Source organism: Anomaloglossus baeobatrachus, chromosome 1, assembly GCF_048569485.1.
Source record: "Anomaloglossus baeobatrachus isolate aAnoBae1 chromosome 1, aAnoBae1.hap1, whole genome shotgun sequence".
NCBI lineage: Eukaryota > Metazoa > Chordata > Amphibia > Anura > Aromobatidae > Anomaloglossus > Anomaloglossus baeobatrachus.
The window spans coordinates 151,639,685-151,655,560 of NC_134353.1; the positions used below are offsets into that span (position 1 = coordinate 151,639,685).

At 46.6% G+C, this 15,876-nt stretch overlaps 1 protein-coding gene across 1 annotated transcript in view; it reads right to left on the reverse strand.

Moving 5' to 3' along the window:
- The window catches only part of SNX25 (sorting nexin 25), a 300,594-nt gene that overhangs the window by 36,396 nt on the left and 248,322 nt on the right, over positions 1–15,876 (reverse strand). The window contains exon 11 of the mRNA XM_075347132.1: positions 251–382. Coding sequence (XP_075203247.1) covers positions 251–382 — 132 coding nt within the window. The remainder of the gene's footprint in view (positions 1–250; positions 383–15,876) is intronic.

Here is a 15,876-nt window from a genome sequence, read left to right on the forward strand (position 1 = left end):
CTGTCATGGGTGAGGGCAAAATGTTCAGATGTCTGTCCTCATAGATAAACAGCTGTGAGTAATCAATGTTATGTTAGATGTGACCAAAGAGAATAGGGCTTGGCTTGGCACAAATTCTGTGTATCTCAAGATTGTCCAAAATGAAAAAGTGATACAACTGGGCATATTCATTAATTAAAACCCAACAATTCTTCATACTTACACCCAACGCTGTAACGTGCAATGATCCATCTCCTGCCACACTACTCACCTCACTGATGTTGATTAGCGCCCGCCACATGCCAAGATTCTCACACCACAAATCTGTCCGAGAAATATGGAGATCAAGATCACTTTGTTCTTTCTCCATTAGAACAATTTCATCCTTTAACTTGGATATGATCTATTGAAAAAAAGAATGACATGTTCCTCTAGAAAGAAGCAAGAAGATATAGCCAAGTGTAGACCCTTAGGTTCGAAGAGTAGAAGAAATTACGCACATTGACCTAGATTATAGACAGTGAAGATACATCATTTATGCACCATAGTTAACGTTAAATGGAGGTGGCTGCAGAACAGCATCCTACAGTATTACTATGGTTGATGCTAAAAGGATTATGCTCGCTGATATACTAGCAGCTTATCCACTCCTTCTTAAAGATATTCTATTTAAATATAAAACAAAATATAAAAAGGAAATTTAATTAGAAATACATTTCTAAAAACATTTATTTAGCAAATCACGCTTGCGTTTTTTCTACTGAGGTGATCAGTATAGCAAATTAGAATGGTCCCCCTGAAGACTGGCAGAAACCTGTAGAATTTTAGTATAATAGAGACCTTTGAACGTGTGCAGTAAGAAGCTCTGCCCCTCCTTTCATGTGTTGGAAGATGTGCTCCCAGTGGATATCAGCTTACTGGAGATCCAGGGGTGCTGCAGTAGAAAAGGCTGATCACCCTGTCTATCTGATCTAATACTGGACCTATCGGGGGTGTGGAGGAAAGAAGAGGTTTCTCACACTGCTGTCCACCATGTTTATCAGATCTTATTCTGGTGATATCTGGAGTGCTAAAGTTAGAGGAGGCTGCTTACACTGCTGTCCACCCATATATTTTCTATCTAATATTGGAGATACCAGGGGTGTAGAGGATACAAATAGGCCACTCACACTGATGTCCACCCTGTCTTTCTGATCCAATTCTGGATATACCATTGTCTTACCTGAGCTTATCTCAGTACCTCTGGTATCTCCACTAATAGATTAGATTAACGTGATGGGCGGCAGTGTGAGCAGCCTCTTCTTATAGAATATCCCCTGGCATCTTCAGGATCAGAAGAAGCTTCTCACAAAGCTGTCCACCTTGTATTTCTGGTCTAATACCGAAAATAACAAAAGGTGTTGAGGTAAGAAGAGGCTGCTCACACTGCTGCCACCCTGTCTATCTAATCAATAAATGGAAATACCAGGAGAGTTAAGCTGCTTACATTGCAGTCTACTCCATCTTCTTGATTTAATACTAGAAAAACCGTGGCTGCTGAGGTAAGAACAGGTCAAATACATTGCTGTGTCCCCTGTATTTTTGATATAGACTGGAGATACCAGAAGTGTTGAAGTAAGAAGAGGCAGATCATACTACTGTCCACCATATATTTCTGAGCTAATACTGGAGACACAGAACTACTAAGCTAAGAAGAGCCTGCTCACACTGCTGTCCGCCCTATATTTCTTATCTAATACTGGAGAAAAAAGGAGTGTTGCAATAAGCAGAGGCAATTGCTGTCCACCATGTATTTTTGAAGATATCTTCAGGTCACAGCAGGAGAGCTTTGTACTGACCATTTTCACACCCTGCTATGCTATTAACACTCAAAGACAGGTTTTTGTTAGTTTAACAATAACGGCAGACATTGAAATTCTACAATTACGTCCATAGATAAAATGACTGACTTGCTAATTAAAAGTATTTAGGAAATTATTTAAAACAACACCTCCTTTAGATATTGATCTTTTCATATTCTGACAGAAACCTCTTCATACAGCCTCTATAAGATGATGACGGGGATGAACTGAATCACCATTTCTTGCCTGGCATAAGGCACAGTGGACTATAGGAATTAAATCATCCTCATAAAAATAAAGACAATATGGCTGTCCCTACAAACTATAATAAAAAAAAAAATACTTCACTGAATCTTTTTAATGAAAGAATAGAAGGTGATATATTCCATTATGACAGGAATCACAATGTACTATGGTTAATCAATAACTATGGAAACATGGAACCAAAAATCTGCTTAATTAGCTTTTCATTAGTAGAACTCAAGCCTGTCGTTTCCATGGTACCAAGTGATATTTATCCACTTTGCATTTTATATTTTTCGAGCTACAAAGGAAACACAATGATTAAATAATGAGATACAATTTGCAATTTTACTGAACAGCTCTGTATTAAAAAAGTCTCTTCAGTAAAGAATATTCGGTAATCTAACCAATTATATATATCTCTTTTCATAGTCGCTCATTATTAGACCCAGCTGTCAGTCAGTACGGGGGCGGTCACAGCTGCCATTCTCCATACACTGAGCGGTGACTGAACTCGCGAGCGCCACCTCCGTGACTGCAACGTGAACGCTGCTGAGAGGATTAAAGTTAACTTCCTCCTGGCAGCAGGGTTCAAAGTGCAGGTGCTGGGCAGGTTCTAAACGCTATTAACCTGCAGATTAACCAGATCTCTGCAGGTTAGTAATGTTCTTTCACGTGACGGTGGTCCTCAGGTAGTTAAAACAGACATTTTTTTTATTGGCAGGTGGAAAAAAAGAGAATTTTGTTTACTTACCGTAAATTCTTTTTCTTATAGTTCCGTATTGGGAGACCCAGACATTGGGTGTATAGCTTCTGCCTCCGGAGGACACACAAAGTACTACACTCAAAAGTGTAGCTCCTCCCTCTGAGCTTATACACCCCCTGGAGAACCAGATCTAGCCAGTTTAGTGCAAAAGCTGAAGGAGAATAGCCACCCACAAGTAAAAACAGAGCAAGAACCGGAACAACCGGAGTCTCTGTCTACGACAACAGCCGGTGATAACACGCGGAACAAGAAACTGCCAACAGGCAACAGGGAGGGTGCTGGGTCTCCCAATACGGAACTATAAGAAAAAGAATTTACGGTAAGTAAACAAAGTTCTCTTTTTCTTTATCGTTCCTATGGGAGACCCAGACATTGGGACGTCTCAAAGCAGTCCATGGGTGGGAATCAACAGAAAAACTGGGAAGTAGGCGGAACCTAACTTCACAAGTGGGCGACAGCCGCCTGAAGGATGCGTCTGCCCAAGCTCGCATCTGCCGAAGCATGAGCATGCACTTGGTAGTGCTTTGAAAAGGTATGCAGGCTAGTCCAAGTGGCAGCCTGACAGACTTGCTGAGCCGTAGCCTGGTGCCTGAAAGCCCAAGAGGCACCGACAGCTCTGGTCGAGTGTGCCTTGATCCCCGGCGGGAGAGGCACCTGAGAACACTGGTAGACATCCGAAATGGTCGACCTAATCCAACGGGCTAAGGTCGGCTTAGAAGCAGAGAGGCCCTTACGCCGACCTGTGGTTAGCACAAAAAGAGAGGTGCACCGCCTAAGAGCAGCGGTGCGAGACACATAGATCCGGAGCGCCCGCACCAGATCCAGAGTATGCAACGCTTTTTCAAAGCGATGAACAGGAGCCGGACAAAAGGAAGGTAGGGTAATGTCCTGGTTAAGGTGGAAAGGAGAAACCACCTTAGGGAGAAAGTCCGGAGTCGGAAGGAGAACCACCTTGTCTTGATGAAAAACCAAAAAAGGTGACTCCGAAGAGAGCGCAGCTAAATCAGAGACTCTCCTGAGGGAAGTTATGGCCACTAGAAAGACCACCTTCTGTGAAAGACGAAACAAAGAAACCTCCCTAAGAGGCTCAAAGGGGGGTTTCTTCAAAACCGTGAGAACCAAATTGAGGTCCCAGGGATCCAAGGGCTGCCGGTAAGGCGGGATGATGTGAGACGCACCTTGCATGAAGGTGCGGACCTGAGAGAGCCGGGCGATACGCCGCTGGAACAGAACTGACAAAGCTGAGACTTGTCCCTTGAGAGCGTTTAGGGATAGTCCTAGCTGCAGACCGGACTGTAGAAAAGACAGAAGGGTCGGCAAGGAAAAAGGCCAAGGAGAATGGACGGAAGAGCGACACCAGGACAGGAAAATCTTCCAAGTCCTGTGATAGATCTTGGCAGAGGAAGACTTACAGGCCCGAGTCATAGTGGAGATGACTTCAGGGGGGATACCCGAAGCAGTCAAGATCCAGGACTCAAGAGCCACGCCGTCAATCTGAGAGCCGCAGAATTCTGGCGGAAAAACGGACCTTGTGAGAGAAGGTCTGGACGGTCTGGAAGATGCCACGGCACCTCTACGGACAGATGGAGCAGGTCTGGGTACCAAGCTCGCCTGGGCCAGTCCGGAGCAATGAGGATGACTCGACGGCCCTCCATTCTGATCTTGCGCAGAACACTGGGCAAGAGAGCTAGAGGGGGAAACACGTAGGACAGACGAAACTGGGACCAATCTTGAACCAGAGCGTCCGCTGCAAAGGCCTGAGGATCGTGGGAGCGAGCCACGTAAACCGGAACCTTGTTGTTGTGACGGGATGCCATTAGGTCCACTTCCGGAGTGCCCCACTTGCGGCAGATTGACTGAAACACTGCCGGATGCAGGGACCACTCGCCACTGTCCACGGTTTGACGACTGAGATAATCTGCTTCCCAGTTTTCCACGCCTGGGATGTGGACTGCGGATATGGTGGACTTGGAGTCCTCCGTCCATTGAAGGATGCGTTGAACCTCCAACATTGCCAGGCGGCTGCGTGTCCCGCCTTGGTGATTGATGTAGGCAACAGCTGTCGTGTTGTCTGACTGGACTCGGATGTGCTTGCCCGCCAACAGGTGGTGAAAGGCTAGGAGAGCTAGAAGCACAGTTCTGGTTTCCAGCACATTGATCGAGAGGGCTGACTCGGACGGAGTCCAAGTGCCCTGCGCTCGGTGGTGGAGACATACCGCTCCCCAGCCGGATAGACTGGCATCCGTGGTGAGGATCACCCAGGACGGGGCCAGGAAGGAGCGCCCCTGAGACAGAGAGAGGGGCCGAAGCCACCACTGAAGAGAGCTCCTGGTCTGTGGCGACAGAGCCACTAGCCTGTGCAAGGAGGAAGGCTGCTTGTCCCAACAGCGGAGAATGTCCAGCTGCAGGGGGCGCAGATGGAACTGGGCAAAGGGAACCGCCTCCATGGAGGCCACCATTTGACCCAGCACCTGCATCAGGTGCCTGATGGAATAACGGCGGGGCCTCAGCAGAGAGCGCACCGCCAGTTGGAGGGACTATTGTTTGACTAAGGGCAGCTTCACAAGTGCCGGCAGAGTCTCGAACTGCATCCCTAGGTACGTGAGACTCTGGGTCGGAGTCAGAGTGGATTTGGGCAGATTGACAAGCCACCCGAATTGGGCTAGAGTGGCGAGAGTGAGCGAGACACTCCGCTGACAGTCTGCGCTGGATGAAGCCTTGACTAGAAGGTCGTCCAGGTAAGGAATCACTGCCAACCCCTGGAGGTGCAGAACCGCAACCACTGCTGTCATGACCTTGGTGAATACCCGAGGGGCCGTGGCTAACCCGAAGGGGAGAGCCACGAATTGGAAATGTTCCTCTCCGATTGCAAAACGTAGCCAACGCTGGTGTGACACTGCAATTGGCACATGCAGATAGGCATCTCTGATGTCGATGGATGCCAGGAAATCCCCTTGGGTCATTGAGGCAATGACTGATCGCAGAGACTCCATGCGAAAATGCCGAACCTGAACATGCTTGTTGAGAAGCTTGAGATCCAGGATGGGCCGGAAGGAACCGTCCTTTTTGGGGACTAGGAAGAGATTTGAGTAGAAACCTCTGAACCGTTCCCGGGCGGGAACCGGTACAATTACTCCGTTGGCCTGCAAGGATGCCACGGCCTGAGAGAAGGCGGCGGCCTTGGAGCAGGGGGGAGTTGACAGAAAAAAATCTGTTTGGCGGGCTGGAAGAGAATTCTATCCTGTAGCCGTGGGAGATGATATCCCGCACCCACTGATCGGAGACGTGTTGAAACCACACGTCGCCAAAGTGGGAGAGCCTGCCACCGACTAAGGACGTTGCTGGCGCGGACAGATAGTCAAGAGGAGGCTGCCTTAGTGGCAGCAGCTTCTGCGGTCTTCTGTGGACGCGCTTTTGTGCGCCAGCTGGATTTTTGGTCCTTGGCTGAGTTAGTGGACGAGGCCGAGGGCTTAGAGGACGACCAGTTGGAGGAACGAAAGGAACGAAACCTCGACTGATTCCTACCCTGGACAGGTTTCCTGGTTTTGGTTTGTGGCATGGAAGTACTCTTCCCGCCAGTAGCCTCCTTAATAATTTCATCCAGCTGTTCTCCGAACAGCCTGGACCCAGCAAAAGGGAGTCCAGCAAGGAACTTCTTCGAGGAAGCATCTGCCTTCCACTCTCGAAGCCACAGGATCCTGCGGATAGTGAGGGAATTAGCCGAAGCCACCGCAGTGCGGTGAGAAGCCTCCGGCATGGCAGACATGGCATAGGATGAAAAAGCTGAAGCTTGGGAAGTTAAAGCAACCATTTCGGGCATAGATTCCCTGGCGAGGGAATGCATCTCCTCTAGAGAAGCAGAGATGGCTTTGAGAGCACACACTGCTGCAAAAGTTGGGGAGAACGAGGCCCCCGCAGCTTCATACACAGATTTGGCCAGAAGGTCGACCTGGCGGTCAGTGGAATCCTTAAGTGAGGTGCCGTCAGCCACCGACACAACGGTCCGGGCTGATAGCCTAGACACCGGAGGGTCTACCTTTGGTGAACGAGCCCACTCCTTGACCACCTCAGGTGGAAATGGAAACCGGTCATCAGAACCACGCTTTGGGAAGCGTTTGTCAGGACAGGCCCTGGGCTTGGACACAGCGGCCTGAAAACTGGAGTGGTTAAAGAACACACTCTTTGTCCTCTTAGGCGAGGTAAACTGGTGCTTTTCTGCCAGAAAGGGTTGTTCCTCTGACACTGGCGAATTGAGATCCAGTACAGAATTAATGGACGCAATCAAATCACTAACATCTGAGTCACTTTCTGACAGATCAATGGGGCACATGGAGTTAGCGTCCGAGCCCCCTGTAAAGGCATCCTCCTCGTCCCGCGAGTCAGCGTCTGAAACAGAACCGCGGGACGAGGAAGGAGAGGGAGCCCTGCGTCTCCTTTTAGGAGGACGGGGTCTGGGACCAGATGATGAATCCTCTGTGAGCTCCGCTGAGAGAGCCCTAGCAGCAGAGGCACCCTGTGAAGGGGGCTGATGCATGTTCAGCAAAGTCCTGGACAGCTGTCCCATGGAGTCGGCAAAAGACTGGGAGATAGACCTAGATAAGGATTATACCCAAGCCGGGGGTTCAGCCACAGGGACCGGAGCAGCCTGAGAGACCACTGGGGGGGCGATTCCAGGCTGAGGCATCGTCAGGTTAGAGCAGACATCACAATGTGGATAGGTGCTCGGTTCAGGCAGTAGGAGATTACATGCAGTGCATACTGAATACAGCTTTGGAGCCTTGCTCCTCGTGTGAGACATGCTGCTGAAGTGGGGGCTCTGCCAGAATGACCCCCAGAGAGTATATACAGAAGGTCCACAACCGGAGGTTGTGGCTTACCAGACCGCTGGAGCGGTTTGTGTGCCCTCCAGATCCCAAAGCCTGGACCCCCAAGCACCTCAGCAGGGATGAACGCTGAGAAAATGGCGCCGGAGTGAAGAGAGGGGGCGGGACTCACTCTGAGAGCGGGATCTGGAGGGCCAAAGAGACCTACAGGGGAGGAGACATGAACTCGGTGAGGAGTGTCTCTCCCCTGTGTCGAACGGCCGCTGGGCGGAGCCGCACTGTCCCTTTGCATAAATGACATGCGAGGGCAGTGAAACCGAAAGTAGGCCTCCGGCGAACCCGGGGCCTAAATTTGAGCGGTGCGGCCGGCGCGCAGGCACCATCAGCGCGGTTCTCAGGCGACAGCCAGAGAATCCGCCGGAAATGTCACAAAAATCACTCAGCACACTCTCCCCCAACAATAAAGTACAAGGGACCCCCATATATAAACGTCTCAGGTACTTAGCTTGCTGAGACGTAGGGTTCCAAGTCCCAGGGGGCGAGTTCTCCGGTCCAGCAGGATCCTGTAGGGCTGCGGATGTGGACCGGTCTCCTGCCAAGCATGGAGAACCGTGCTGGCTCCCACTTCAAGCCAGAGCCCGGAGGGATGGTGAAAAAGCACGGCATGTAAGGCTCCAGCCTTGGAATCAACCTTAACAGCACCGCCGACACAGTGGGGTGAGAAGGGACATGCTGGGGGTCCAGGCTTGGACCCGCTTTTCTTCAAACTCTTTCCAAAAATGAAAAATCAGATGAGAATGCATGTGTGGATGTGTGCCTCCTGAACACAAAGCGATAAACTGGGTAGATCTGGTTCTCCAGGGGGTGTATAAGCTCAGAGGGAGGAGCTACACTTTTTAGTGTAGTACTTTGTGTGTCCTCCGGAGGCAGAAGCTATACACCCAATGTCTGGGTCTCCCATAGGAACGATAAAGAAAATGGAGATAGACCATGTGTGTTAAGCAATAGGACCTTTTCCTTTCTCTTTTAAAAACGTAACTTCTTACGATCTGCCTGCAGTAAATTTAGGAAACTTGTGAATTTGTATAATGAAATAATAGGCTGAAGTCAGCTGCCTGAGAGCTGAATCTCAAAAACCCTGCGGCACTAACCCTTATCTAAGAACACCAAAATAAACATGTTGTATAGCAATATTTTAGGAGTTTTAACCCCTTAAGGACGAAGCCAGTTTTGTACTTAATGCCCAGGCCATTTTTTGCAATTCTGATCAGTGTCCCTTTATGAGGTTATAACTCTGAAACGCTTCAACGGATCCTATTGATTCTCAGATTGCTTTTTCGTGACATATTGTACTTCATGTTATAAATTTGATGAAAATGTTGACAATTTTGCAATTTTCAAAATTTTAATTGTTATGCCCTTAAACCAGAGAGTTATGTCACACAAAATGGTTAATAAATAACATTTCCCACAAGTCTACTTTACATTAGCGCAGTTTCTGAAACAACATTTTTTGGGGTTAGGAAGTTAGAAGGGTTCAAAGTTCATCAGCAATTTCCCATTTTTTTCAACAAAATTCACAAAACCAATTTTTTAGGGACGACATCACATTTGAAGTGACTTTGAGAAGCCAAAGTGACATAAAATACCCAAAAGTGACACCATTCTAAAAACTGCACCCCTCAAAGTACTCAAAACCACATCCAAGAAGTTTATTAACCCTTAATTTGCCTCACCAGAACAAAAGCAATGTGGAATGAAAAAAATTATATATATTTTACCTAAAAATGTTGCACCAATTTATACAATTTTTGAAGAAGTAACACAACAAAATGGAACACAAAATTTGTTATCCAATTTCTTGTGAGCGTGCTGATACCCCACATGTGGTCAGAAACCTCTGTTGGACAAATGGGAGGGCCAGAACAGAAGGAGCAATGTTTGAATTTTGGAAAGCAAATTTGGCTGAAAAAGATAGCGGGCACCATTTTGAATTTGTAGGGCCCCTTAGGAACCTAAACAGCAAAAACCTCCCACAAGTGACCGCATTTTGGAAATTAGACCCCTCAAGGAATTTATCTAGATGTTTGGTGAGAACTTGGAACCCCCGGGGGCTTCACAGAATTTTATAACGTTGAGCTGTGAAAATAAAAAAAAATACATTTTTACCACAAAATTGTTGCTTCAACCAAGTAGCTTTCTTTTTTTTTTTACAAGGGTATCAGGAAAAAAATGCAGCAAAAATGTATTGTGCAATTTCTCCTGAGTATGCCAGTACCTGATATGTGCTGGAAATCAAATGTTTGGGTGCACGGCGGGGCTCAGATGGGAAGGAGCGCCATTAAACTGCAAAATTGGCTGGAATCATTAGTGGGCGCCATATCGTGTTTGGAAAGCTCCTGATTTGCCTAAACAGTGGAGCTCCCCCACAAGTGACCCCATTCTGGAAACTAGACCCCTCAAGGATTTCTTCCCATGGTATAGTGAGCATTTTAAACCCACAGGTACTTCACAGATTTTGATAACCTTAAGTCGTCATATCAAAAATCTTCATATTTTTTCACAAAAATCTTGCTTTAGCATCAAATGTATCACTTTTTCAAGAGGAAACATCAAAAAGTGGACCCCACAGTTTGTTATCCAATTTCTTATCAGTGCAGGGATACCCTACAAATCTGGACAAAAACCTGTTTGGACAAACAGGAGGGCTTGGAATGGACGGAGCACCAATTGAATTTTAGTAAAGCTGAAATAGATTGCGAGCACCATGTTGCATTTTCAAGGCCCCTAGGGTACCTATACAGCAGAAACCCTCTACAAGTGACCCCAATTTGGAAACTAGACCCCTCAAGGGTTTTATTCAGGGGTATAGTGAGCATTTTGAACCCCCAGGGGCATCACAAAAACGTTGCTCTAGCAGCAAATTTCTCACTTTTTGGCTATGTGTCAGACACAGTCTGTGGAGATGTGAGTGATGTCCATGACCACGGTTCAAGTTTAGGGTTGCTCCTGACTTTAGCTCTATTCTCTTCGCAGAGAACTCTCGTCTCCGCAGCATAAATTGACATGTTGCAGCACCACATGTCAGTTTATGCTGTGGAGAAAATAAGCACCGTAAGCAGGAGATTTCTATAAATCCTCCCACTGCACTTCTACTGTACCACTCAGCGAAAACTCAGCATCCAAAGCGATTGAAACCCTAATCGTGGGCACGCAACCTAAAAAGCTAGGAATGATGGAAGGACAGACAGATGTCAAACACATATATAATGTCCAACCCCCCCTACATATTCTAAGCTGGTACCCTTTAGTGACTTTCATGTGGCACTAAAGGGTGCCTAAACTTGTATTTAGCCAAAAAAAAAATAAAAAAAAAAATAAAAACGTGGCGTCCCACCATTTTTGATAGCCAGCTTGGGTAAAGCAGATGGCTTCAGCCTGCAAACCACAGCTGGCAGCTTCACCTTGGTTGCTGATCCAATTTGGAGGGTCACCAGGCTCTTTTTTTATAATTATTTATAAATAAATAATAAAAAAAACAAACATGGGGTCCCCCCCCAAATTGGATCAACAGCTAAGGCAAAGCGGACAACTGTGGTCTGGTATTCACAGGGTGGGAAGGTCCATAGTTATTAGCCCTTCCCAGCCTAAATTTAGCAGGTCGCAGCCGCCCCAGAAGTGGCGCATCCATTAGATGTGCCAATCCTGGCGCTTTTCCCCAGCTCATCCCGTTGCCCTGGTGCGGTGTCAAATGGGGTAATATATGGGGTTGAGACTAGTGTGTAATGTCACCTGGCATCAAGCCCTGGGGTTTGCGATGTCATGGCATCTATCAGATACCCAACATCAAAACCCAGTCAATAATAAAAAAAAAAAAAAAAGACAAAAAAAATGTATTTGAAAAAAACACTCCCCAACACATTCCCTCTTTCACCAATTTATTGAAAAAAAAAAATCTGGTCTGCCGTAATCCATTTTGGAAGTCCCACACGACTCTGTGTTCCAGGACATGGGGATATGCTCAGGGAAAGTATCCACCATTTTCTGGAAGTGTAGGCATTATGTGAGGAGTGTGATAGCAGTGATACTGCACTCTCACTCCCCAGCACGCTCCCCGGGTCCATAGCACAATAGTGTAAACCTGCAGCAAGCTGTGTCCCTGTGTGCAGAGAGCCGGCTGACAGGCGCTCTGCGCATGCGAGGCGAGCAGCATTTCACTGAAGACAAGGAGGAGGAGTGGCGCGGGGGACTGATGCTGCAGGATGTAACGAGGGAGAACGGGGGATACCGGGGTGATAGCCTGGCAGGGGGTGACCTGGGAGGACCTTTCTGTGCCATCTGACATGTCAGATAGCACAGAAATCAAAGAAGAAGGAACAATGCGGCGGGACACGACTCGTGTGGCGGCGGCCATTTTAGATCGTGGGAAGGGGGACGGGGACCGGAGGGGTGAGGAGATTTTGTCCACACCGGGGACTGGAGGAGGTCATTCATCTCCCATCTGACAGGTTTGATCATACTAGATGGGAGAATTATTTTTTTAGCGGCGCGACATTAACTTTCACGTCATCGCTGTTACATGGCTTGTAACGGTGATCACGTGAATGGGGACCGGAAAAAACGACCCTGATCATGATCTCCGGGGTCTCAGCTACTCCCGGTAGCTGAAATCCCGGAGATTTTCTGACTCTGGGGGGCGCTATACCTATAGCTATACCGCTATAAAAAGCGGCGGATCGGAAGAAGTACCCTTAATTACCGCCGTTAAAAGGCGTATCGGCGGTCGTTAAGGGGTTAAACTACACTTTATGTTAAAAATGAGCCTATTAGAGCTATTAAACGGAAAAAAAAGAGAGAAATATTCCCCTATCAGACCCCCTGCCATTGCACCCTCTGTTTCTCCCACAAGTCTCCTGGCTTCCTCTTCTGGCCACATGACCGCTAAAACCAATCCACTGATCGGCTGCAGCCTTCACATTCAGTCTCAGCTGGAAAAGACTGTTTCTTCCAAATCACCAGAAGTTGACATTTACTTCCAGATGATGTCAGGTGACATCTTCTGAAAGAAGCAGCAGGGCAGCAATGAAGGACATAGGTAACGGTGTGGCAGAACGAGAAGGGTCCAGTAGGTGAGTATATGTTCTGTTTTATTTTAATACACCGATGGTCTGAATTTAAATGCGTTTTCCCAAGAACAAAGTGAATTTTAAAGTTCATTTTAAATCGACAAATTTTGAAAAAAAAATAAATTCCACAATTGGATGTGTGGAAAAAAATGTTCCAGTGCTGAGATAATCTTATATATGTGCACCTGCTGTGTACTGTGTAATGGCCGTGTCTGACCGTACAGAGACATGGTCTGATCATACCACAGCTCCTGGGCAAGGGAAGAGGCAAAAGAGTATACAGATAGCACAGCATGGGATCACAGCGGATTCTTTTTGTGAGGTAAAGCATTTCCCTGCCTGTATTAAAAAAAATGTTTGATCTCAAAGAAAGACTTATTTGAGATCCCATGATGTAATGTCTGTATATTTTTTTACTTCCTCCCCGGCCCATGAGCTGTGGTATGATCAGACCATGACCCTGTACAATCACACGACCATTACACAGCACATAGTAGGGACACATATATAAGATCTCAGCACAAAGACATTGGTTTTTTTTTGTTTTTTGTTTTGTTTTTTTTTTTTTTTTTAAAAAACCTCCAATTGTGGAAATTATTATTATTCCAAGATCTATTAATTAAAATTAACATTGTTCATGGGAGAACCCCTTTATTATAGAAAATGTAGTGGACACCCCTTTTAATGATATGCTATAAAGTACAGGAGAAAAAAAAAATTATCTGTTTTAACAAGAAAACTAATAAATGCAAAAAAAAAAAAAAAAAACATTAACCAAAAATTTTAAAAACAAAAAATATGAACTTCCTGTTCCTGTCCTGGCTGAGGTGGAAGCTTAGAGGAGAGCTCCTGCCACCCCTCACAGAAACCGACTAAAAACAGACCCCCCCGGACGAGCCACCAAACAGAGAGCAGCACAGGAGGTTACCTAAAGCAGACAGCTATGGAACGGTACCTCCTGAGAAGCTCTGGGAGCAGTGAGTCAGCCTGGAGAAGCTTTGATATGGACAGAGGAGAAGATAAGATAATGGCGCCGAGCCTGATGGGGGAGGAGCCTGAACGCATGGTGAGAGACACAGAAAAGCAAACACAGAGCTGGAAGGGGAGAGATAAGGGAGATATGAGCGAGGAGACAGGAGATAAGGAAGATATGAGCGAGGAGTCACAGGAGGACACAGCAGGAGAGAGGTGGATGCAGGGGACTGATGATGGTGGATCCCAATGGGAGGATGAAGGAGATATGGAGGCAGAGGGGAGAGAAGATGCAGGCAAAGCAGGGCAGCTCAGAGACACAGCAGTGTTGGAGGATGAAACTGACAAACAGTACAGGGAGATTAATCCCACTCAGACTCACAGGAAGTCAAATGCAAGAATTAATAATACCCCTTCCAAAGGAAACAAAAAGCAGCTTACTACACCAACATCACAAGCCTGCAAGCTATTGGGGGATGGAGGTGGTGGCCCAGTCCAGACAAAGAGAACTAAGAAAACAGCACCACCTGCAGGCCAAGACAAGTACACACAAAAGCTTAATGTGGACTATAAAAAACTGGCTGAAGAAGTGACATCACACTTGTCAAAAGAGATTAAAGTGGCTATTGAGGCAGCCATACAAACATCATTAGCTAATATGCAAAAACAGATAAATGCCCATGCATCTAGACTGGCAGAATCAGAGCAGAGAATATCTGACTCCGAGGAGACAATACTGGCTATGCAAGCGCAAATAGCAGCTCTAGCAAAATCTAATGAATACTTGAAGGATAAAGCGGACGATTTGGAAAACAGATCGAGACGAAACAACCTACGTATAGTCGGGTTGCCAGAGTCTGTGTCGATTGGACAGTTGGATAATATATGCGAGTGGGAGCTACCGCAGGCCCTGGGCATAAAGGCGAAATTCAGAGTTGAAAGAGCCCACAGAGTGGGTCCACTGAGACACCAGGAGGCTAATAAGGGAGAGGGCCAAAACTCAAACAAGAATACCCCGATAAGAGCCAGGCAGGTGATTGTCAAGTACCTTGATTATAAGCATAAGGAGGAAATATTGAGGGCCTTTAGAGAACGAAAGCGTCCACTACAATATCAAGGCAACAGACTGCTAATTTTTGGGGATTATTCAGCGGAAGTATCCAGAAGGAGAAAAGAATTTACCAAAATTTGCTCATTTCTGTACAACAAAAAAGTAAAGTGCCAGCTATTATACCCTGCTACACTGAAAGTTAGAAACCCCAATGGCTCGTTTGTATACTACAAGGACTACAAAGAAGCAGAAAACATTCTCATGGCAGAGCTCAACAAGACTAGGTCAGAAAGGCAAGAAAAAGGAGCTAGTGGAGAAGGGAATAATAGAAGAGGATCCCCCACAAGCTCAGGAAGAGATGTGGGACGTCTTGGGGGACAAAAGCAAGTCGAGACCAGGGAGGAAAGGAGGCCAAGCCCGGGTCGACAGCATAATTCTCGCCTGGAACACAGGAACCAACCCTTGGAGAGAAACCATGATACCTGAACTGGAACTCGCTCATTGTTTTTCCTTTTTTTGCCTGTTTTTTTTTTTTTTTTTTTTTTTCTCTTCCCAAACAGGGAGAGGCGTTGAGGAGGATGCATTACGGAGAGAGGGTTGGGGAGGTGAGAGGAGGAGGGGGAAGGGAAAAAAGAGAGGAAAACATCCCAAAGTCTGGGTCCTCTTCCCCCCCCCCTCTCTTTTTTTTTTTTTTTTTTTTTTTTTTTTGTTCTTCTCCTTTCTTTCTCCATCTTCTCTCCCCTTGGTCTTTTTTTTCTTTTTCTCCTTTGTCCAGGAACATCATCCAAATTCAAATGAAGTGGGCCTGTTCTGGGCGGACTGATGGCTACCTGGAGTCAGAGATAAGTAGGACTGGAGAATCTTGCTGAGGTTTTGACATACTGTGCTAATTTTTGCATAATTTTCAAAGGCTTATTCAAGTTAGTCCGGGGATAGAACATATATTTTTTGGGGGGTGATTAGGGAGCTACATATTTTGGCTAGGAATAGGGGAGCTCACCAACGTGGCGGGAAGCGCCGTGGATTTCTCGGAAGGGAAATTATGTTTTACAGTTACATGCTTTTTGTTGTATTT